Here is a 25,962-nt window from a genome sequence, read left to right on the forward strand (position 1 = left end):
ATGGTCTCGAAGGGGAAACGCGACGCGTGGTTCTCGATTTGTCCCGGACGTTTCCTCGATCGATCTCTCGCGAGGTCCCCCATCTGGTTTCGTGACGGTAAGTTAATTGGCCGACTCGATTAAAATTCTCCTCGATGACTAATCCGCCGCTGCCGTACCATTCTCTTTCGCAATACGTACCAAGGCGGTTTCCGAAAACGGCGCTGGAATGTCTGTCCGTGATGCACGAGTTACGAGAACGGTTCAACGGAACCTCGCAATTCTAGCTGCGTTTAATTGTTGCTTAAATGCATTCAAATTGCTTCTTTATCAAATTCTGCTAACGGTCGATTAACTGAAAATCGCCGCGCGAACCATGTGACTCACGCTGCCTGCAACTATCAGGCGGTCTATGTTGAATAAAGAACGATCGACTATATTTCATCTAAAAATAACTGAAGTAGCCAGTCTCTACGTTGTCTGTAATTACATAAACAATCTGGCAAAACACCTTATTAATAGTACAAGAAGACATTACCGAACGTTTGCCAACAGAATGTTGCTCGAACTTCAATAGTTCAGATTAGCAACAGTGTAACCAATTGTCGAGCGAGCACAGATACGTTCTGTTTAATTTCAAGGATCGATAAAATAGCATCCAAGTTCCGGATGCAACAGAGAACTGTGTCGAGATCGAAGGCTTCGTTGCCCTGCAGCGAATCACGCCGGGTAACAAGAATTGACTCGTCCACCGATCGAGCCGAGGATCGCATCGGGCAAGCCTGTCAGGCCCCGGGACGTTGGTTGACGAGCGCGTAATGATAATTAATCGTTTCTCCGGCGACATGCGTGCGCTAGATCGGATCGTTGCTGGAATGCGCAAGCACGCGAGAGAAGCGTGCAGCCACGGATCGTTCGTGGCGATCGTAGTACGCGCGCGATCGCCTGCTGCCCGGAACAAACGGCTGGCCACTCGATTCGATTTCGCAAACGAATCCGCGGCCTCCCTCTCGAGTCGTACAGCCTACGACTCTATCGGTTAAGAACGTTCGACTCGATGGAAATTTCGGCATAACGACGAGGCGTTTGCGCAACCTACGGCACCGCGAAAATGCTAAACGTTTCCACGAAAATTCGATCGAGCCGCTCGGTATTCCGTGACTCTCGCGTCCCTTGCGAAATCGTTTGCAGCAAAGAAGGATTCGCTGGGGACTCGAGGCGAAACGATCGCGGTGATTTTCTATTTTTCTGTTAAACTGGCTGCTCGATATTTTATCGCGATACGTATGCACGTACGTATCGCGCGATGCGATAAAGTATATCATATTATAGAACACGTGAGATCGCCAACGATGAGCATTCATTGGAAACGAAGGGAGAAACGAGGTGGAGTTTAGGCAACAGGTTGTCAATTGGAAATCTCTGTGCAACAGTGAGCAGATTTCGCAAGAACGGAACTGTTACCAGGACCATTGAATTGACGATCTCGCGGTGCTCTCAGCCACGTCGACGCGATGGTTCTCGGAAATTCCGCGTTTCACGGTAAACATCGGGGGCGAGCAGCACGGTCCCGCGTCGATCGTTTACATAGATTTCCAGCTTGTACAACCGATTACGTGTGCAATCGCACGCCGGATGATAACCGGATTACGTGCGAGGCACGTTCCGCTGGTAGAAAACGAGCGTGCACCCGCGAATCGTAACGAAAATATAATATTATACGCGGGCAGAGAACCCGATACAAGCCACGGACCAGTGACACGCTAAGAAATTAGAGTGCAGGAGTGTACCGTTACGATAATGGTGAAAGTAGAGGCACCCACTTGTTCGGCCTTTACTGTTCGCCGTGCGTCATCGCGTCGCGCACGAATTAGCATAATTATCGTAATTTTGCGGCGATATCGGCGGCAAGGTTTCGTCCTCGCCGCATTTAAGTGGCCTCGTCCGCTAAATTCGTATATTCGAGGGAAAAATGTCGCTGGTAACCCACTGCGGAAGTTAAGGACACCGCGTCGCGAACAATTCGAATTGTTTGGATATTATAATCGCGGAATGCAATCGATGGTAAGGTACGCGAGTGACGTGGTATATTGTATACGATTCGATCGCGGCGCGGCGCAACGATGGCGGCCGAAACGAAGGAAACTGCAATTAGCATGATCGTTTGGCACGGCTCGCCTTCCTCGATGCCTCGTCCGCCTACTTTTTCCACATCGATCGAATCCAAAAACGTGCTCGCGATCCACGAGGATATCGAAAGGATGTCAACGGCTTCGCGGAATCAGAATTCGTAACGAGCGACGTATCCTCGAGAGCCTTCGAGTGATGTCATCGACGTTAAAAATCGAAAACGCGTGGTTCGACGCGCGCTATCTCTTTCTCGTCTCGAGAACGGAGAAATTCCGCTTGAATCCTCGACAACGCGGATACGCTTCCACCTAGTGATCACCTTCGAGCGTGATAAAAGTAGATCTAATCTTGTCCAAGAACATCTTCCAGTTCCCGTTTAAAGAACGACGAATAAACGGAAGCAAAGATTCGAGGAAGCGAGGAGTATGGAACGGTTCCAAGGCGACTGGTCATTTTTTCCGGCAGGAAAGCCAGAAAGTGTGCCGCGGTAAAGTAAACGCGAGCAGGTCGGAACTACCGGCGAGTGGAAACGAGGAAAACGAAGTTGGCGTGGCTGTAAGAATACGCGCGGATCCGTTTCGCTAACGGGTCTTCCAGCCAGGCGACTTTAATCTCCGTACTAGACTGGCATCACCGCGTTGACCTACAGTCCTCTATTATCGGTGGTTATTCGATCGAACGGGGCGCGCCTTATCACCGTATGATTCCCATGGATGATAGAGCAGGTCGCGGAGCGGATAACCGCTTGGCGCCGGTAACGGTACGGCTCAAAGGCGAGCTCGAACGAAAGTCGCGCGTGCCACGCGAGAAATTCCGTTCGAGATGTTAGAATTCTTAACGCGCGGATGGAAATCGCGTCCAGCGCGAAAGAAAGAGTGGTCGTAACTCATCCGGAGACACGAGCGAATGGTAAGCGAGGCGTGGTGGAGACGTTTCCACGGGAATAATTTTCATCGGATGATAGCCGTGGAAAAAATTGGTCCCCAAGTGGGCATGGAACGGCACGCGCGCGAGCTATGGACGCATACTCGATAAATCTTCGGTTGGCACGCCGAACCGGCAAGTTTTCGCAACGCTCGCAACCGGCCGGTCTCTTGTCGTTACTCATCCCATTATGTGGCTCTTTTTGCCACGGTGAAAGGAGATCCTTAAAGATGGATCTAACGCGATATTGTCCTGCAAGACAGATGCGCTTATGAGAGAATAGAGGATAGATGGCTAATAGTATCCGATTCTTTCTCGTTCTTTTCTTTCGAGCGTTCGAAAGGACACGCTTTTTCAAACGATCCGAGACGTTCAACGCGTAGACTCGATCGAAGCAGAAAAAGACCACCTTCGGTCTGCTCGCGCGTAAAACGGAACGCTGGTTTCGAGCGGGCTCGAGCGATATATTTTAACCGCAATTACTGGAAAGTAATCTCTATGCAGATTAGAAGTTATTGTAGCCCCGTTGAAGTACAGGTTTGGCTGGTCTAATTAGTAATTAGCAATTACAGTGGTCGGTACGCGTCACGAAGGAGGAGACGTAAGCGCGTTTATTACGCTTATAACATCGCAGGGCACGGCACGCTCGCCGAGTAATCGATAAGAGGGGTATTTACATTCACGCATAACCTTACAGCGAAAATCGTATCCATATGCAATTAACGGAACGATCTTGTCGTGTCGTGTAACCTCAACGTGTCGATTATATTTTATCCGACGAATTTGATAATATTCCACGTGTTAATTAGCGCAACGAAGAGGAGGACGGAAATAAATAGCTGCGAGGGGATACTACTCTCCTGTATTGTGATCCTAGACACGCGATAAGAATATTTCCTTGGAATTTGCGCGGTAACGGTTCCGTGTCATTAAAGGGTTAACCAATTTTAATCTCCGTTTGTAGGATTCGAAATTTCCCGAGTCGTAAAGTTCGATTCCTAATCGCGACTATTTAACGACAGGAATCGCGCAAACGACCGATTGTTCCGGGTGATCCCGAGTTTTCATAACGAGCCACGAGACGTAACAGCGGATCGCTATCTGAAAATTTCCGTCGAACGACGAATTCAATGTAAATTAGCGTGGTGCTTAGCCGACGGAGCACGTAGCATTGGCTGCGTGTACGTTTGTCGCGCGAAACGGTGGGGAAGTAAGGAATTTCTCGAAAGGTTATCGGGTGAACGAGAAACTAGAGGGTTTTACGACCGCGAGGAATAATGTGGAACAGAACGACAACGCACGCGAGACGATAAATCCTGGCTCGACACGACTACTGCGTCGACGCCGTTTCTTTTTTCCTGCGTGCAAGGATGCCTGTGCGAGTAAAATAACCGAGTATCGATTTATTCGAAATCCTCTTCGCTTCCCCCCTGCGCTTCTTCGCGCGTTTCAATTTGCAAGTTCCCACGCAAATACTGCGCGCGAAGGTGCAAACGGCGCATCCTGCTCGATCGAACCACGCTTCCCGACAGGTTTATTCGTCGATCGACAAGCTTTCACCGTCGATATTATTCGACATTCCACGATTCCTGACGGGTATTTTACCGCATTTCCTTTGCGCCACGCCGCGCGCTATGATCGACTTAATACCTGCATAGACAGGGGCAAAGCAACTGCCCGTAGCAATTACTCACTCAACTTGAACCACGATCAGCTTGTAGATCGATAACAAAGGTTACACGAACGCCGATCCACTGTTATTATGTTATTATCACAACCTGACTCACTCGAGCCAAAGGAAAGCTGCGCCACGACTGCATTTTACCATCGAGAAGATAGAAGTTCCACCTATTATAATACGGGTCTCGTGAATTCGTTTTCAATTAGTCGAAAGGCGCCGATTAAAAACGAGACGAAAACGATTTCTAAACACGACGATCGGATGTACCGCGAGCTCGTAGCTGCCGTGGGTGTCGACGTAGAATCGCGCTTAGATGGTCTAACGCTGAATTCCAACGTCGCGTAGCCATTTTCGTAGGGGAGTCGCGAAGGACGAAAGTTGGACAGCTCGATCGCGTCGATGAGCACGCGTATTATCGATACGATCGGAAGGTATGCAAGGCGCGACCATATTAGCGGAGCAGCCGATAAACTGTGCGCGCGAGCCGGTATACGTGTACATATTAACTAATACGCGAGAGATCTCTTTTGTCAGGGACAACCGAGCATTACTTTGGCCAATCGGAGAGCGAGCGTTATACTCGCGGCCTTCGTCGCGCAGAAATTAATAATATGCGCCGGTGCGGCTCGACGGTAATTCACAATTCTCCTCGCGTACAGCGAGGATTATGCAAGCGCGCAGTTTCAATTCCAAAAACCCAATTACGCGCGCGACGTGCGCGAAACGAGAGAAGAAAAAAAAATAGTAAGAAAAGGGGGACGAAGAAGAGGGAGAGGAAAGGCTGGCGAATGTTTAAACGTACGTTCGCCATCAGTCAGATCGCAGAGATTTCCCACGAACGTGAAAACAGATCTGTATTCTCTGGACGCGAGTCGGCAGGCTAGTAATACGAGAAACGTGCCCGGTGTACAGCCGTGGATAATGGAGCCGTGAAGTTAATAAGTCAACGCTAATTACATGCAATTGCGCGGGGGTAATGGGCTCCGCTAAGATTTACGATTTTGACGAGAACGGGTTGCTAAGAAGGGAACGCGAAAATCGAGAAACGAGCGACCGCGATGGTTTCCTTTTTATCGGTGATCCGCCTCGATACCGAGTTACGTATACGATCCACGAACGGGCTTGGTCAGCTTGAGTCATAAATTCCCCGTGAAATCGATTAAAACGTCTGACGAGCGACGAAACCAATCATTCGAGACAATGCCAGAGGTGTATTTGCATAAAAATGTTTCGAACGGCTGCACAATGTTCGACGAATGCCTATGGGGGAGTCCTTGGTAGGTGTCGATCGTGCAACGAAACGCGAGTCAACAAACTTTTCGTCCAGGAAATTTTTACTTCTCGCCGCTTCTTCCTTCGAGACGCCTGCCGCTGACTCCGATTCTATTTTCCACCGCTCTCTAAATTCGAGCCCGGCGAAACGTTCGACGTATCCGTTTGAGAGTGACGTAAATCTCGGTACGTCCGTAACAAAGCATAATTTGCAAACGTCTCGGACGGGGCAAGAAAAATTAAACAAGGGACACGAATAAAGATAGGTTGCGCAAGGCGCGCTAAGTTTAGAGCGAACGAGAAACAATTTTCCGCGCGGCCATCGCGGAGCATCGGTGCCCGATTAGTCAGTGGAACGGATGGCACGACACAATGCTAAATGGATTTGCATAAAAATGTCTACAACCGCTGCATAATGCGGCTGCGGTATTCGTTAGAGGACCTTGGCAAGGTGAGACCTTCCTGACATGAACAGATGGGCGAAAGCTATCGCGTGCCTACGCACTTTTCTACGGTTGCCCCTTTGCTTCGACCCTGACAAGGATCAAAAAACGAGACACTCTCTCTCACTGGCTAATAAGACGTTCAACGAGATCCTGTAATTTCAAGAAAATCGTATCTTGTTAATTCCAACGCGAGATAAGAAACGATCACGCGTCGGTTAATATAATAGCGGAAAAATTCTCATCGTCGTACCATCCATCAAACACGAACAATACACGTGCGATTATCGTCATTCGTTCGTTCCTTCTCCCGCATAAATCACGCAGCCACAGTTAGAAGAAACACGTGACCGGCGAATACCGTGAGAGATGAGCTTGCGAGAGAAAAAAAGTAATGAATTTTTTCGCGGCTAATCGCTTCATCCGGCGAGTCAACGCGTGACGAACGCCGAGTCCGGTCGATCGGCTATCTATAAAATATTAAACCGCCATCGATTACATCATAATTACTTCTCGACGGTTAATGGAGGCGCGTCGAGCGATCGAGGCGGTCGTTTAACCTAACGGCTGGGAATCGGATTGGCAATTTTCCTCGCGGACGACGAGCCGCGGTACGTTCGCGGGTTCTTGGCCGATTTCGTCCGAATGCCACCTCGATACGCCATTTTGAAAGTAGCCGCTTTTTTAAACGCGATCTACGTAACGCATCGAAAATAGACACCGTACTCTGGTGTACCACGAAACCGCAAGAAAAGTCGCCAGCTTCCCCCGGATAACGTGCACCCGCGGTTGGGATCCGCTTTGAACCGTATTCGATCCGTCTCCCGGTGCTCCAGTATTGGTATTCGTTCTACTATACGAATGCCGACGGCCTTGACAAGCGTTTCTTGCCTTCGAAGCGCTCGTATCTCTCAACATGGAGAGAGATTGACAACTGCCTCGACAAATCGGTGCCGACCGCGTTCTTAACTGCCTCCTGGGTGTTCTTCCATCGATCGATCGGTACACCATTCATAGATCGCCGCGATCCACCGTCGAATGACAATATCGCTCGAAAACATTTATACTTGCGCGTATCTTCGATTCGTTTCGCCTGTTGAACTATTATTTCCGAATTGTACCCGTATCTATAGAAACCCGCGTCCCGGATTCCTCGATCTCCTCGAGCCGATAAGGATTCTTATTTCGCGCTCGATGCGAGATCGAGCTGAAATTTTATTCAAATGCAACCCGTTTGTTCGACCGAACGGAAAGAATCGTAACGGTCGTCGAACGATTCAAAGGACTATTTAATCGACGTCGAGATTTTTCCGTCTAACACCGAGCGAGTGATAAGCGCGTACGTAGCGCGATCTACGATCGGCGTCACGTTGCGATAAATGCATCTGTTCACCGGGAAGTAAATTATTGAATGTTCGCCACGCCTTTGAGCAGCGTACGAATCGCGGCACCTTGGAATTTACATATTAGGTCGGTTCGCGTGGTCATTACGCGAAAGTCGGAACGGAGGGATATATCGTCGCGGCTCTCCTCGGGTACCCTCGCCGGAGCGGGGAATTATTATATTTTTAAATTGAACGGAGATGAAAAACGGCGAATAAAATACGACCGCGATATTTCATTGTCGGGTATCGTAGCACCAGGAAGAGCAGCGAATGAAAGACGACCGTAACGCGTATTCATCGGGAATGCCGCGTAAATAGTACGTCGCTGATAATAAATCGTCGAATCAACGTGAACGCGTGCGTACACCGGCGATGCTAACGACGCGACACGCGTGATTTTCTTCTACACGGATTAAATTCAAACCACCTTGGGCGAACGTTACCGTACAAGTAGATTATTCTTCCCACCGAGTTACTTTTAACTGAAATCACGATCTTTATCGCGCGGATCTTTCTCTATTTTATCGAGCTTCCGTTGTGTTTATCGTTATTCAGCGTTCGCGTGCTTTTGCTCGATCGATCAATGCATCTGCGTCATAGAAGGCAAACAAATTGAAAACTTCCTTCTCCTATCGTTGCACGGAGAACTTGAGATTAAATTTGTCCATAGCAATGTAAAGAACCGATTCAATTTAGCTTAAATTCTCAATAAGATAGACTCATTACTTAATTCAAAAGCTATTGCATCCCGTTCGTAGATCGTATTTAGACGAAACGACTACCGATCACGCACTCGTTCTCGTACCGATGTCATGCTCGCGACTGCGAGTCCATCGACGTGTGACCTCTATAAATAACAATGTAATTCAACTTGCACGATAAAGAGTAACTTTATTATGACTTGATCGATCGATACGCAGGGCAAACAAAAACGCGTGCTTAGCCATTCTTCCGACAATAGGAGCGTTTCACATCGTGTAGTTAAAACGGTTTCGCAAGAGATCGTTGTACAAGTGGTTTTATTAACGGGGGTCACTGTATGCGAAATACCGTTCAACGATCACGATCCGCGCCGGATCGATCGTAAACGTACGTAGGAACGTTAAATAAACGAGGAGAGCCACGTTCCACGGCTCTCCTCATTAAATGCGTTAACAAATATTCGCCTACACGCGGCTGGGAGAACCCTCCCTCCGATCCCGATGCGTATCTGCGTCGCTTTCGACCGACTAAATAAATTTGCAACGGCTCGTTTGTCTTTGCTAAACAATCTGAACGATGCAAAGGTCCGAGGGAAACGGGGTCAACGAATAGCGTACGCGGCGGCGTTCCCAGTCGCATTGAAAATTATGCTCTCCCCCTGGCCGAGGGCTGTAATCGAAACGCGATGCCGATGATAAATCTACGGTATCTCGGTCCCGATAATAACAATAATTCACGGGACACGCGGTTCGCTCATTCCCCTCGTTAACGTACGCGCGGCTAGGATCGATGGAAAAATGGAGTCCTTGCGACTCATCCTACGTTTCCTCGGAGAAAAAACTGACGTCAGACATCGCGCGTTCGATTCTTCTGTTCCCTCGAGATAGCGATGTTCGCGTTTCGAGACGGCGCCGAGTGGGAACGGAGCTAAACGGCAGAACGTAGCGAGCGATCATCACGACGCAACAATTAGAAAGCAATCACACCCGGCGTCCGACATCGTTACGCGGCTAGTGCCGTTAATGATACCCCTTATTTCTTGTTAACCGAGCGATTTTCAACGGATTATTTAGACGGGAAGCGTGGGAGAATCGGTGGTGCGTGTTCGTTGCTCGGGAGTAAACGCGCGTACGTACATAGGCGCGTACGGTGCACGTTAGAAAATCACGAATGCAACGGGAGTGCAGAACGCGGTACAGGGAATAGTTTCTGAAAGATAAAGGAGTTGGGAACAAACGAAGTTTCGAAAAAGAGGTAGAATCCTGCGGCTGTCGCTCGGATGCGGCTGCGAGATTTAAACTCCGTTTCGGGGCGGACTGCGGGGACGGGTGGAGGGCGGGCTGGTGCGTACCTATGTCGGCATCGCGGCATCGCTAATGCATCGCGAGTAGAGAATGCGACCGTGGACGCACTGCGAAATTACGAGAACCGCGCGAGCCACCGCTGGAATTCCCTTCTGCTTATGGAAGTGTTCGAAACGGAGCGGGCTCGGGGAGGGCCATGCCCGCGGCGAGACGAGCCGAGAGTGGTAAAACGTAGGAGGAACAGCGAATCCGCGGTACGTTGAACCGAGTCAAACGTGAGATAAATAAATCAATCGCGGCAGAGTAGTCGACCGTCTAATTGGACCGCAGACAACAATCGCGGGGTCTTAATGAACGTAACCTTTCGAGAAACGAGAGGATGGAATCCGGCGATACGACGTAAACAACGATCTACCCAACTTTCTAGAGTACGTTTTTCCTTTTGTTCGAGTGTTTTAACGCGAGAGAGGGATCCCTACCGAGGGATTCTACCAGGGCCCTACTTACGAGTCGCGGATTAGAGCTTCGCGCTGTTCTCAAGAGCGTCGTGTCCCGCGACAGGAAAGCACGCGCGTACGTACGAGCGTAGTTACATGCGCGCGTACGCCGATCGTCGGCTGGTTGCGAAATCGTAAATGCACCGCCGGGGCGGGCGCGTGTAGCAGATACTAGCATGCGTGCCGTGTACGCGCGCAGACAGAATCTTCTCGCGTGCACTCACGAATCGAAGGACGTCTCCTGTCATCCAAAGACAATGCAACCAGGGACTGGGCTCTCGGTTTGTCGTGTCTTCTCGCGCGGAAACGGCTCGAGAGCACCGGCATGTAAACGCTTTCAACGCGTGTCGCCTGTGATCTCGACGACGACGCGACGTCCTCGAGGCTCCTCCGCCTCTTTCGCACCTCCTTCATTTCTTTCCCTTTCTTTTTACTTTTCCCACTCCTATTTCCACGAGCACGCGAATCTCGCAACCAGGCCTCTTCGTTAGCGCGCGCGCCCTTAGAAAATCCCGCGTTTCTTCAGAGATCTCTCTACCTTGTTTCTTTCCTCGAATGCTCGATTCTATTATGGAATATGACAGCCAGCGTCGTAAAGAATTCTGTTATATCAGGCATTGAGGAATATTCTCGTATTCGTAACGACATCGATGCGTAATTCAGTACGGATGGAAACGACAGCCGTGGAAAATCCGCGAGAAACGAGGAAGATAAATAACGCGCAAATGGTTTGCACAATCCGGTTGCAGTGGCCGTAGAATTGACACGGAGTATGCAGTTTCTCGATTGTATCAATATTTACCGTGAAATCGGCGCCTTATCCGTCGGAGGTTTTCTCGATGGTTCGAGGAGACCGGCGTGGAAAAAGCCCGTAACGCTAATTTTGAATCAAACCGCCTCCCGCGAGTTACCAATGTATTCTATCGATTCGAGTACGCCTGAAACTATTTAGATCCGACCCACGCGTGGATCAAACGACACGATCGATAACAGAAATGTATTAGCGACGCATTTCCATTCGTGGCGCCATTATGCTTGCCACGTGGACCGTGAAAATGTAGGAGAGCGCGCGTACCACCGCGTGGCATCGCGATATTTCATATCATCAGCGCGGGGCGTATATCGGGCGTAAAACTGCCAGAAACGATATTTACAGTAACGGCCCGATCCCAACGGAACCCGGATAAGGGGACGAGCAAAAAGGAACAGACGAAGGAACAATGAGACACCTTGTACGGGCACCGTTTCGCGATCTCTTCACGAATTCTGCTAAAAGAGAAGAAGAAAAAAAAATAAGCGGATCGCTCGACAGGTGATTTACGGTGGACCTGGTTGACTGCTAACGGTACGAGCCTTGGGAATTGTTTTCATAAGAAACCGATGGAAACGGATCTCTTCCACCTTTTTTTTTGCGATTATGGGAAGCTTTCGTGACTAGTCTCTTTACTGTTGCAACAACCAATCGAGCACCCAAGAAATCTGCATGCATTTTCTACGATAAATAATAAGTAGTTTTTATAGTTAAAAAAGAAAGAAGAAAAAATCGCCTGGCAACTGCGGCACTATCCGTCGAACACCAAATAACGCTTTGCTAAATAGATAGGAAAGCAATGAAACGGGAGAAAAAGGAGCGCGTTGCCGGAAGGGTGCATCGCGAGATACCTGACTTAGCCGTGTAAATCCTCGGCGTATCTAATATCGCGTGCGTTGCGCAGTTGCCTGGCTACTTTGCGGCGGTTAGATTAGAAACGTACACGGTGGAACGGTGGATCTCCTTAAATCAACCGTTTTCTGATATCTCTGTTCGGGATGCCGAAAGCGGCGGAGAGCAACCCCGAGGAAAGTGAGCGCGCGCGGAGTCTATAATGCCGGAAGCCTGGCCAGGTGAGCTTGCTCCTCTCCGTACTCGATCGTGGATCGCGGCACGGATCGTGTATGTAAATGCGCGTTTATATCTGGTATCGCGCGCGTATTACATTCTGTAGCGCGGGCACTCGGTCTTCGCATTGTGTGTGCGAGGGGCACAGATTAGAGACACACGAGCTTCGCATTCCTATATAGCCGTAGCGTCCTAAAAGGAAGGCTGCCGGACTGTGAACAAGACAGCGGGAGAGAGAACGAGAGGGAGAGAGAGAGAGAGAAGCAACGTCCACGCATCGTATACCGCGAACAATTAATCGTGCAAGATGGAAAACGCAACTAGCGCGCATGCAGGAATGCGCGTGATGCGCGTAACATCGACAATCAGTCTCGTGATTGCGCTACACGGGAATCAAATTAGCATCGAGCAGCATCGCCATTAGAGTCCGAACGGAAGAGCTATAGGGAACGATAGAGGCGTGTGTTTGCCCGATCGACCAGGAGACCCGCCCGACTCCGAGCCTTCTTTTTTCCCCTTGATGTAGGAGACCGAGGGACTGCCGTAACATTTTACCTTTTCGAGTAGCATTATTTACCTGCTCGCGTACCATGAGAAACCTTGACGAAAACGAATAATCGAAAAGATGCTCCACCAATATTTTCAAACAGATATTGCGGAGGGACGATCGTAAAAGTCGCCTTTGATACACGAAGCTACAGCTTCCAATTCTTAATTACAACAATCTCCCCTACTTCGCAGGAAGAGGTTTATCGTAGAGGTTTCAAGGGCCTCGGCGGAGCACTCGAGGAGCCGGCATGCGTGGACGTGCATCCAAAGGGAATCCAGGATCGCAAGAAACACGTGCATCGACGGTGTGCGTGGCGCGCGTTACGTACATAAACCAGCCGCGTGTCCGGCAGCGTGTTTACCGCGGCGTTCGACCGCTCCTACCGGCAAGATAAACGCCCCGCTGGCACGCAAATGCGGACTGCCGTCGAATCAATCGCGGCATTGTTCCCCGTTGATAGGGAATAGGTGAACAGAAACTGATTTAATGGACGCTCCGCTCCGTGCCCCGCATCTAATCGCGGAACGAAACGGAGCTGAGGACCCGTCTCCGAGCGTTGGTCAAACGAATCGAACACTTCCCTGACTCGTTACCGGCGTACGGTCCAACGATTTTATAGTACGACTCCGGAAAGGGTGTTTCGTAAATCTATCGGTCGTATCGACCACCGCGAGACCGAAACGAGTTCCGCGAGCAACTTCACCCCGCGCCACCCTGCGACACGTTCAATCATGGAGCTTTAAATCAAATTCCCAGTGTACCTGGACACACTGAACGATAATGAACGGAAAATTTACGAGTACGTCGATGCCACGATGCAGGATGATCTCAGTCATCCCGATCCACGGAAATTCGGAGTTACCGCGCGCCACTACGCGACCACCAGTACCTCCAACGGAATGATTAACCTCGACACGGACCTGGACGAGGAATGGTCGATCTACGAGAAACTCACGGAGATGATTTTCCTTCGTTCTATCTCAAATTCGCAAGGTTCACCTGTCGCGTTGCGTTACGACCAAGCTAAATCCGTGGATCTGCTCCAACCTCGAGCAGTTGAAACGACAAAGCACAAGAATAACGTACCAAAGAGCGCGACACGGTCAGACGGACATATCGAGATTATTTTCGACAAACGAGCAGATGGAGACAAAGTAACGGACATCGCACCGTTACCTATGAGAAAAAGCCTGTTCCCAAACGTAGCGCCTTACGTTCTCTTCCAAAGCCACGATCATACACCCACGAGAAAGGTGCCCAATGATTTTGCTCATCTACTCAAATGGAAGTTCACCACGTCCATGCCCAGGGTGTTGGTGAAGATATTGATCAACTCTGGATACCAGATAGTGAGCAAAGGAAACGATTGGTCAGGTGTGTGGAATCTGTCCAGTAAAGACACGGCGAGGTATCGTCGTATGAAGAGTTTCCAAAAGGTGAAGAACAATCTTCCTCGTCATTTTTAATGGTAACGATCACTTGTTAAGCACGAATAAACGCCACAGTGCATCTCTTATCCGGCTTAAAATCAGATAAACAACGTGCCAGGATCGTTGAACGTTGGCAACAAGGACTTACTGTGGACGCATCTGAACGAGATGTCGAAGAAGTTCGGCTCGAAGGAGTACAACTTTATGCCCCGTACGTATATTCTGCCAAAGGAGATACAGAAATTCGAGAGCATGTGGAACAGACACGGCGTTGGTACCACGTGGATAATAAAACCGACGTCCTCGGGCCGTGGTCAGGGTATCAAGATCGTGAACCAATGGTGGGAGATACCAAAGTGGCATTCGATGATCATTCAACGCTACATCAGCAGGCCGAAACTCATTAACGGGTTGAAGTTCGATCTGCGAGTCTACGTCCTCCTAACGAGTGTCAATCCGATGAGAATTTACATCTACAAGGAGGGTTTGGTCCGTTTCGCTTCGGTCAGGTAATTCGTTTCAATGTACGGGATTTACGTAAGTATCGCGGCATTTGAACACGGTGGTTCGCGTCCAGGTACGTGCGTGGAGCGAATCTGAGCGACAAATACATGCACCTGACCAACAGCAGTGTGAACAAGCAGAATCCAGCTTACGTAACGAACGACGGAGTGAATTCGTGCAAAGGTCATAAGTGGTCCTTCTCTAGTCTATGGTCGTACCTGAGGCAGGAGGGAGCGGACGTCGCTGATCTGTGGTCCAAGATCAAGGACATTGTCGTTAAGACGCTCGTTGCCGCCGAGTCCAGCATGAACGCGACCATTTCGGAAAATCTGATCTCGTGTTACACCTGCTACGAACTGTACGGGTTCGACGTACTCCTCGACGAGAGTTTAAGACCGTGGTTGCTCGAAGTTAACACCCTGCCATCCTTGCAGACCGACTCGCCACTCGATACTGCTATCAAGGTGATTCAAACGCATGCTCATTTACCAGCCGGGAATTCACTTTTTCCATCGCGATCAAAACTTTCACGATCTCGCGGGACGATAGTTAATATTTCATTCCGTCCGTTCGGTGCGTTCGCGCTCGCCGCTGATTAATCGCGAACTTTCGAATTCCTCCGCGTTGATGCACGGGAGCCACCACGCCGTTTCGAGCCAGTCGTTCGTTGATAAATTATTTATGGTCACATCCATTGAGTCACGATTAGACGCGCCGAAAAAGTACGGTGGCCCGCGCCTCTAACCGCGACTTCCGTTCCTTTCGCAGGGTCCACTCCTGAGGAACGCCTTGAACATGGCCGGTTACCAGCTCCCGAAAGACGAACAAGTTTCGAGCGCCCGAGCGCGCAGTAAAAAGTACGACTCGATCGCGCATAATTATAGACTGTACAGCATGGCGCTGACTCTCGACGAGAAGACGAAACAGAACGAGATCAACGCGCTGCGGGATCGTGACGAGTACCTCGATCGGATCCTCGAGAATTTAACGAGAGACGACCTCAGGCAGCTCGTCCGCTACGAGGACGAGCTCAGCCAAGCCGAAGACTTTCAGAAGCTTTTCCCAACCGAGGGAACTCATTTGTACTTCAAATTCTTCGAGGTGGAAAGATACTACGATCGATTGCTCGATGCCTGGGAGCACCGATACTCCGATAATAGAACGATTGGAATCCGTAAATTGCAGCAGCACTGCGAAGCAATGCAACACGTAGACTAAAGATGTGTCGTCGCTTATTTGCGACTGCTCGTAACACGGAAATCGTTTGAACTTCAATTAATAGAGTTCACACGGAGCAAGGTCGGTAGCGCGACGCGGTCGGAACGTTTTACGTAACGTACTTACCTTTGTAATACAGTATGTACGTAAAGTCGACGAAAAAAAAGAGCATAATAGACAAAAGTAAGGAAAACGATTGCGCAGCCGAATCATTCTTATGTAAACGTCTCTCTACGAACTTTTTCTACGAGTACTCCCAGCAATCGCGTCGAGTCCTCGTTCCTCGGCTTATCACGTAACTCTGCACGATCGGTAATCAGCTTCTGCGCGAGCAATTAAGACGCCCGACACCGTCGCACCGGCGTGTAAACTGTTTTGTCTCGGGAGACATCCGATGTCAATGGAATTCGAGAAATCCGAGCGAAACCTTACGCCTGTTAATCCATCTTAGTCGAGACGGTTGCGCAACGCCATAACCGCAAGCTACTATGAGTAGTATTAACTATATCGGTCACGTTGACGTCACCCATTTGCCGTTTACAACTTCCCCTGAATAGGAGTATTCGCTCGCTCGGCGGATTTCCTTTATCGAATTACGCGTAACTCAATTTCCCTTTCGAAATTGTGACACAAAGAGGCCTCCGAGAGGTATGCAAGTGCATGTATCTTTTAAGTGGGTACAACGAAACGACGATGGAACAGAGTTCCTTTACCAAAGACTCGGAGCACAGTGTTTCCACGATGAATCGTTTCTATTTGCACAGATGCTCGGTATTAATATGAAATAATCTCGTTGTTTCGTTTATACTTTTTCATTCTTTTCTTGTTCTTCGACAAGTGCCGGTGGATTTGTCATCGCGTTCGCTAGTCAGAGAATTGCGTTAATGCACCGACGATACTTCCTCGACTGCGTCAAATTGCAGGGCTAAATTGCATCGTTACGTAAATGCAGCTCGCAGCGAAGTTTAATGTTCGCCCCGGGTTAAATAGAGAAACGTAGGATGATTCATTTCGACGGAAAAGAACTCCGGGCGAAAAGAGAGACAGTTAAAATTGAATAGCATTACATGTACATAGAGCACCCGCGCGAGCACCCGCATTAACGATAATGCGCGTGAATATCTATAATTACGCGCGGCAATTATTCGCGATAAAAAGGAAACGCTGAAGCGTTTCGTAGTAGGCTGCCCGGATGAATTTTGCCGCGCGCGTCGACGGACAGTTTCGCAATAACCTTCGAACGAGCGTTTAGCGACGTGCGAATGGCAAAAGCAAACGGTTCTTGTTGCTCGTTATCCGATGGAAAACATTCCGCTAGGTCGCTCGTGAAACGGTTAAGAGCAATATTTTGTCGGGTTACGTACGCCGAACAGGAATCCTACTGGATCGATCGAGTTCATTGCCTTCTAATTAATCGAAGGAACGCGCGTTCGATACGATCGCGCGTTCGCAATAATTTCGATCGGCCACGGCTCGTCAGAGCTCGTTCGACGGTGACGTAAGGGGCGACCGGGAGTGAAAGCTCCGGCGGGCTTTAGCGGCGTGAATCATTTCCTGAAAATTCCGTCTACGCTCGGCTTCCAGGCGGCGTTTCCACTCCATTCAGACGGTCTTCTCTCGAGCCGTCACATGCAACCTACTTTTCCGCACGACGACGCCGCACGTGAACGCCGTTTCATCTACGTCTTATCAGCGGCTCGTCTCACTATTTCCTCGACCAACTATTTAGATTATAAAATGGAATCGCGCCTAGACGCTAAACAACGGACAACGTATCGCTATCGTATCGGAAATGAAACGTGTTCCGGAACGATCGCTGGAAAAAACATGTTACGATCCGCGGTATACGTTACTTCACAAGCTAGAACGACAGAGGGATGGATCCCTAGAACCGGCTGTTAAACATCAGAGGATACGAAGGTTTTATTGATTCTCGTAAACGACCACGGGTGCAAATCCTCTGACGCAGCAACAGACCTAGGAACATTTAGGAACGCCCCTCTTGTGTGGCTCGGACCCTATTGCCCTGAGGAATTTCGGTAGATCCTACTAATCCTTGAACAATGTCCTTATCGGAGCGCTTCGAGCAACCTCGTGTGTGTATATACCCTTCGTTGTTTCTCGAGGTTCGTCGCGACCTGTCGCGACGTTTTCAGTCCTGCGTCAGAACTCAGGTAGAAACGCTCCAACGACGCTCGACTATACGACGAGTGGAAAAATTGGAGGAATCATGGGAATAGAAAAGTAGAGAATAAAACGAACTACGTTGCGATATTAAGGAGATATCATTTGCTTTTTCTACCTAACGACCATCTTAAATTAGTTTTCCAGCAGATACATGTGTTCTCTGTTCCCGGTCGCGGTCAAGCGTGATAAAATATACTGGACTGTTTACCGTGGCTACGTTCCGACTGTCACATTATTAGCGAGTGTACGGCTGCGTGACTCTGACAATCAGAGCAGAATGAGATCTAAAATTCGCAATCTCACGAATGGATCCACTCGAGTCCGACTTAATTACAACAGACACTCTGTAATCGTTAGCCACGGACGTTCAGTGTTCAGAAGGAATCCGCTCTAAACGCGCAACTTTCTGGTTACTCGCGATTCGAAATGTACATACGATCGACTATTCATGAAAGTGAAATAAGTATAAGTAGGAAAACCAGTGACCCCGTTTCAACCTTCGCCCGTCCCTCGTGTCGCATCGACACAGTTTTCTAATCGGGAATTATATTATTCAGCTATTCGTGGAGAGATTTACCTCCTTTCTTTTCTATAAGAATCGTTGAATTTTAACAAAATACTGTAGAGCAAACTATTTCAGTTTTCAAATTTATCGATTATTCGACATCAACGAAGGAATTAAGTTGAGACAACGAGAGACGGCAGTACATTTATTCGAGCAGACACCTACTCATTTGCAGCGCCACGTGTATTCACCTAAATCCATATTACTCTGTTAATACGGTGGTTTTAAAGATCGAATCGCTGGCAGCCAGCGGCGGCACGTCTATGAAAATGGGTCAGTTCAATAGGCATGCCGGAAATTACATTTCAGCAGTAGAAACAACAGACATTTCTGCCACTGCCGAACGATATGCATACGTACTCCACGCTGGTGTTCTTTGTCTCCGACTGACGTTGACTCATACTCTATGGCTCGCAATGAGAACGTCGTGCATGCACGACCGTGGAAATCTGTTCGTACAGATGATAATTGATAGCCACGCGACGAACCGAGGATGAAATCGACCCATCGCTAGAATAAATGGTTAATCGGACGAGATAAAGAGCGATCGAAATCGAGCTCGAGCATCACTTTCGCCCGTTCATCCGGACGATCCAGCCTCAGAAAAATCTCTTCGTACTCGTACAAGTCGACTTTTACTTGACGCACAGCGTTACACGCGTCGCGGAAGTTACTCAAACTCTGAAAAGTCTTCCGTCCGAGGTGAATTTCCCAATTTGGCTCGCTTAAACGAAACCAATCCTCCGAGGTACAGACACGAGGCGAAACGAAAGTTTTTTGTCAGACGGAAATGGAGCTAGAATCGAGTGCAACGAATTTCTTCTAAACGCCACGCTACTGAATATATTATTTGTTTCATAGCTTGCTAATTTGAAATGGAAATGTCGGAATACATTCCAGATGTATTATTTCATTCGTACTAATTAGAATTCCGCGGCTGAAAGCCAGACTAAGCTAAATCCGTTTTCGTTATTTTTCAGTAGAGCAGAAAACCAACCGCGATTACATTGTTATCGTAAAAACCGATTTATTTCGTAATTGAAAAATTTCAGTTTGCCAACCAAATCGTATTACGTTATGCTATCATCGCATCGCTTGATCGAGTAGAAGAAAAAACAGCGGTAAGATAGCGATGATGTACGTCACGCAATTTTAAAGGAACGGTCTCGAGTTAATCTATCTCTTGGATAGAAAATTGCCATCGTAAAGTCCGCCGGAATGTGAAATTTCAGTGATACACTGGCCACGATATAAAAAGGTTAACGTATTATAATTACGGCGACAAAAATTGTTGTAGACACCGTAACGAGATAAGGCCGGAGCAGTTTCGTCGGTCTGTTTCCTGCTCACGGTCGCTGGCAGTCGTAGTTGGCACACGCGGGACTTAATAAACGGGTGGAAGCATAATAAGCAGGAATCAGCCGCGGATAAGCCGGTGTCGGTGACATTCAACGGGTTCCACGCTAAACATGGAGATCGCCCGGCGAATTCGATCGGCGCTTTCTCCGTTTGATTAGACGAGCGTGGCGTTCGTTTCGACAGCGAGCGGATCGTCGATCTTCGAAGTCGAAAGTGAATTTCGCGCACCACGAGCGCCGTGTCGATGACCTTTTAAGCGGTGCTCACGTGCCGATCGTGCTGAATGAGGGCCACGATGGCCACCGGTTGCCCGATCTACACGTTGTCCATCGCAAGTTCGATGTTACGTGACATTTTATACGACTATAATTAGACGCCTAAGAAAGTGGCACGTACGATGTTCGATTATCTGCGCCGGTTATTTTTCGCTTTAATTTGTAGATCGGATTATCTTGAGTCGATCTAACGAAGTACGTTAATTGGAGCAGAAACATGTGGGTTCGAAGAAAAAAGCTCGTCGAACGTCGAGAATTCAAGGACACTTCGAGGTCTCGCTACTTTAACGACTGTTCATTTAAACTAATTAACAACTGCACTTAGAGTATCGTTAGAATTTACGGTCCTACTGTTATTCTTTCCACGTGCGATCGTGCCGATATCTTTCTTCTTTCCAACGGACGCAAAGTTTCTACATTGTGTAACGTAAGCGTGGAAAGTCGCTAAACTCCGGACGCTTGCCCGTTAATTATTTTTTATTCGACGGAGGTATTCGTAAGAAATTGCGCAGAGAAAGCGGTGGCATAAAATCTATATTCGTATAATGAGAAACCGGCGCTGATTCGATCGATCCCGTTTCCAACGACGATTACGATCTAAAAACCAACCTCTTAGAGGAGTTAATGCGATAAAGATGTCCCCGATATATTTATATAACATATCCATCCCCTATGAAAGTAAAACGACTACTAGATACACTACTCATACAAAGATTGCACTCGGAACATGCCTTGAAGATAATACGCGGCCATCAGCTACGAACGATGTTTTATTACCCGGGTAAGAAGATAATAAATACGGTATCCACGCTGGAAACGGCACAAACTTGTCCAACGACTTAATAGTTGCTACATCTACCAATAAATAATCAGAAACTAGCGGAAATATTTGTTACACGGTACGACCGCTATACCAGCGGATGATATTCTCTAAATACGCGAAACAGGCCGTGAACGAGCGGCAAGATCGGTGCGAAATTTATGAACGGTTCCGAACGATTTTACTGTCGCCCGGCACCGTGTCGGCCAGCCGTTTTCTTTCGTGAGATTTTCTGAACCAAGTGCAACCGACGCTTGCGACCGTGATTGCTCTTATATAACGTGGTGACCATTGAAATCAAAGAGCCGAGCCTGCCGGAGTATCGTAAAACGGGGACAACTTAATTGCAACGTTCATTTACGGAAAGGACGCGGCTGACTACCCCTCTGTAAATCTTTTAACGATAAAACGTGGAACGATGAAAAAATCGGTCGGAACGCACGGGAGGACGCCCACCGATGGGAAAGAGCGTTATATCGACGATTTAACGATAGAACGCAAAGAGTTATCTCTTCCGTAGGAGACCGGGCTACAAATTATCCAGCGATTAGATCGTAAAATCCCGGGAAACGCGTCATAGCGAGCTATGAGTGGACGCGAGATCTCTTGATCACCAAGGGAAACGCTTGTCTACGCCGCATTAGCATTTAATTAGGATTTTCTGTTTATGTAGGTAAACGGCGCGAACGCTCGTTTGAAATGAACAGTTATACCAGGCGATGCAACCGGAGCTACGAGTTACGCGTGCACGTGCGACCACTTCGTGTGCAATAAGCCACGCGATATGTATCCGCGGAAAAATTGAAAAATTATCATTCCGGTCTTAAACGTCGCTGTATCTAGTGCACACGCTGTTCAGAGTCCGTTGTGTGCGTGTCTCGATTACATGCAACGTGTGGATATTACCGTTCAAAATTATCCGAACAGTTACTTCGTTTTCAGAGAACGTAGCCTCTCTAAAAAAAATAATGTGCGGATGAAAAACATGGAACGACTGGATTCTCTATTATCCCATGCCATGCGAAGGTTACGAGCACGTAAAACCGATCAATAGTGCGTATATGCGCGTGTGAAAAAATAAAATCGGTAGTATCCGATTGTACTCGTAGCAACCATCTACGCGACACGTTTCAATGCAACGTACGATCGTGTTCGATCGCGAGATAATCCATTGGTAAAAATCCGAACAGGGACAAAGTGCATTTTGTTCCCCACTAGAAAGTGCCGCCGTTATCGATCACGTTGCGCACTTTCTTTCTTACGACGATTACGTGTAGAAGTCGGTGGAGTTCAAGGAACGCCACCGCGCATACATATATATATACGTATACGTACGACGACGCCTTCACTTTTCTTTTCGCGAGTTCGCCTTGTACTTACACGCACGTGCGAACGCGTGCACGGTGTATACACGCGTGTGTATATTAAACGGCATTCGGAAGCTGAGAATGTTTCTCTTCCCAGGCGATTGAGAGCCGTGGTAAAAAATAGGGGAGAAGGAACAATGATTATTCGAAGATGCACGAAGAGAGATTACGATCTCCGTTACGAGCGAGGCAGTTAGAGAATAAAAGGAAAAGTGGTTCTGAATCGGCACAGTTGCCGGGTTGTGTTCCAACCGACATAACTTACGGACTCTGTCGCGGAATGTTGTAAATACACGATCGAGCCGGACTCGAAAAGTTCATTAATTTCCATCGGAAATAATTAAGCCGAACAGCCCGAGACAAAGATTGCCTGTTAGTCGGTGTAACAAAAGTCAACGGGAGAGTATTCGTGCGCGCACAGAGAGAAAGAGGCCAAGAAGCAAAACGTGTACGAGCACGCGAGAGGAGAATGACGTGCAACGTTTCTATAGAGCGCTTAAATACCGAAGGTAACGCCTCTTACTCCTGTATAGAATGTACGGAACCTTGTAGTCGGTGCACGGTTTACGTGTTGGTACATTAATCGTTCGAACCCTAAACCGAGTTTCGATTTCTACCATGGAATCCGCGTCGCTCGAATATAGGTTCGAGCATTTCCACGATGTTACTACCGATACGTGCGCGACACAGTTTAAAACAATCGGCAACCCATGGCAGCGCAACCGCAGTCGAACCGGCGACAGTCCGATCGTTCGCGAAGCGTTCGCTGAAATATTGCACCGAGTGGATCGACGCGTGTGACTAGCAAGCTAAACAACAATGGCCAATATAAACTGATCCCGTATCCACCTTCGAATTCGTAATCGCGAAGCTAAATCGATGCCAAGAAATATTTCGAACGGAAGAAGAATGAAAGAGAGAGAGATAGAGAGAGAGAATAAGATGCAATTTACTCACAGTAAGGTGTGTCTTGTCAGGTGCGATCGCTGTGATCTCCACTGGCCTTGGTTCAGGTGGATTCGCTTTGCTAAGAATGGCAGCTGGCATTTTCGCGACCAGAGACAGCCTCCTGGTGAGCCGTCTACCTAATTCCGCGCGTCGTCGCACCCTAACACGAGGGCCGGTACCTTTGTAGCCTCCGAATTCCATTCTGAGAGCCGGGAGTCCTCCTTTCTTATGCCCTTGTGCTCATGGCGGTAAACGGTCGCATCGTGTGTCACGTGGTCGCAGAGATTACGCGATGATAAAACGCAGCGAAGGTCCATCGGCGAGTTACCGAAACTCTCCGGCACGAACGATCGTAAACTGCACTGGTACGCTGCGATCTCTCGACTGTCCCATGTCCAAACTCAACGTGTGTCCACTGCTCGTAAACGAACGCATTCTTCACGCGTCATTGGCACTTCCGGTGCTCGCGTTTGTTTTCGAAAATCCTGCACGCACACTGTGTCGACACGACGCGAAGGTCGTTAACGAATTTCCACGGAATTCGATCGCGTTCGATTCGATTCGATCGTAGCGAAAGATCACTGCTGCGTCCCCGTCACTCGACGCTCCTGGGTCGTCGAAACTGGGTCGTTGACGTACCGTGCTTTTTTTCTTCCAACGCGTTCGAAAACGCGAGGGGTACAGGTTTTCAAGAGCAACGGTTATCCGCGGTGGGTTACACGCACGACAACACAACGTAAACACTTACTCGGGATGCTGGAGGGTCGCTGTCGGTCGCGCGCGCGTACACACACACGTTACTACGGGCATCCCCCTCTAACTAGAGGCACAGGTATACGTCATCGTAGCCACACGAGCACACCGTGCCCGAACGAGTAGAGACGGCGATGCGAGGCTCGCGTGCACCAGGAGTTTCGATGGTGTTCGAAAAGCAAGGCACGAGGTGCGGAAAAGAGAGCAGCCGGTTCTTGCTGGCGCTCGGTCTGCCTGGCGCGCTTCGACTGAAATTGAATCGCAGCAACCTCCTACCACGCGGCCCGTCACACAGCCGGCCTTCCTAACCGTCGTGCCGCGCCTCCTCGTCACTCTCGTGTCTTCGCCCGTACCGTATATCAGAGATTCGCGTAAACAAAACACATTTCGAAACCAGATCGAACTCGCGCACGCAAGTTTAACGAGAGACTGACGTAATCGATGCGCGCGATCAATCTCGGCCAATCTACCCAGCCGTTTGACCAATCACGGACACCGTATTACGCGCGGTATCTCTCCGATCCACCAATTAGAAAATATTGTTCGTCGTGGAATCAGCAATGGCGGTGATTCTCGTTTCCGGATTGTTTCTTTCGATTATGCATTCTTCTATCGATTAGAATAGTTCTATCGACACGAATGTCACCATCGATGCTCCATTTTGACTCTTATTTATTATTTAGCCGTAGTTCGCGTGACCGTTATATATAATTGTAGAATAATTTAGTTCGAATAAATTTCTGCGCAATATCCAATATAGTTTCTCTAATTAGCTTACCGTTTCTAGATAAGATAGTGAAATTTTCGAAAGCTAATATAACGATCGATTGTAAGCAGACTGATTACGAAACTTGTAATATTTAGAAGCGTATCGATCGACTTGTACGATGACAAATCATATCGCTATTATGATTTGTAGGAATTAATGATATATGTATAACTTTTCAATGGAAAACAATAATTTTCGAATATACGATAGACACTAATGACGTAGAAGCTCGATAATGTTAAGGATTAAATATGTGGCATCGAATACGAGTGTCTTTGACACGAGAAATCGAAGAAAAACAATCAGTTACAATTGGCACGATTGATGCGTATTTACGCTTGTTGCGATCGTACTAACTCGAACTATGCAAAGTGGCCACAGTTATGCGTTCTTGCTCGTGGTAAATAAGTTTCTTATTCTATAAATAATTTTAATAAGTTATGCAATAGGCTCGTCTAATTTACGGTTGACAACATTTTCGGACCACCTTATGTATCATTACCCAATGTCAGACGAATTGCAATATGTCGTGAATTCAATTCAAAGTGAAGATCAAAGGGTTAAAGTAAATAACAGACATTTTTCATTCACACGCTTGTGAACAGGCAATAATGCATAAAATAGTTCCCAAGACGATCGAGTATAAATGTAAAAAGTATTCTTACCGCGGTTAATTCGTAATACAATTCCAAGTTTAAACTGGTCGAAAGTCAGGGGAAATCGGAGAGGCAACTACGTTGGTAAAAGAATTATCCAACAGATACGTACGAAGTGAAGCGCGTTTACGTTCACGTTCGTGCATTCGCGCACAATTGAGCGAGGCGGAAGGAAAGCTAGGACCGTTTCACCCTTGACTTTTCTCCCATTCTACTCATCTCCAGTTTACGCGACGCAACAAAATTTCTCGGCAGCCACGAAAATCACAAAGCACGACAGCCATGAAATCTAACGCAACGCTACAAGACAAGATCGCTAAGCAGAATGAGATTAGTCGTCAAAAACTGACGCAAGAACTTATGAA

General features: G+C 48.2%; 2 protein-coding genes across 3 annotated transcripts in view; one reads left to right on the forward strand and one right to left on the reverse strand.

Annotated features, from left to right (window-relative positions):
- The window catches only part of LOC143426471 (uncharacterized), a 150,422-nt gene extending 125,871 nt beyond the window's left edge, over window positions 1-24,551 (reverse strand). The window contains exon 1 of one of the 2 annotated variants that reach the window (XM_076899954.1): window positions 23,429-24,551. In XM_076899954.1, coding sequence (XP_076756069.1) covers window positions 23,429-23,620 — 192 coding nt within the window. In that variant the 5' untranslated portion in view covers window positions 23,621-24,551. The remainder of the gene's footprint in view (window positions 1-23,428) is intronic. The other variant, XM_076899953.1, reaches the window with a different exon arrangement.
- LOC143426287 (tubulin monoglutamylase TTLL4) lies at window positions 13,562-15,898 on the forward strand. The gene is made up of 4 exons (XM_076899636.1): window positions 13,562-14,182; window positions 14,279-14,685; window positions 14,754-15,144; window positions 15,449-15,898. The coding sequence occupies exons 1-4, from the start codon at window positions 13,562-13,564 to the stop codon at window positions 15,896-15,898; spliced, it is 1,869 nt and encodes a 622-aa protein (XP_076755751.1).
- Window positions 24,552-25,962: the final 1,411 nt, after the last annotated feature.

The sequence above is a fragment of the Xylocopa sonorina genome, chromosome 8 (genome assembly GCF_050948175.1).
Source record: "Xylocopa sonorina isolate GNS202 chromosome 8, iyXylSono1_principal, whole genome shotgun sequence".
NCBI classification, from domain to species: domain Eukaryota; kingdom Metazoa; phylum Arthropoda; class Insecta; order Hymenoptera; family Apidae; genus Xylocopa; species Xylocopa sonorina.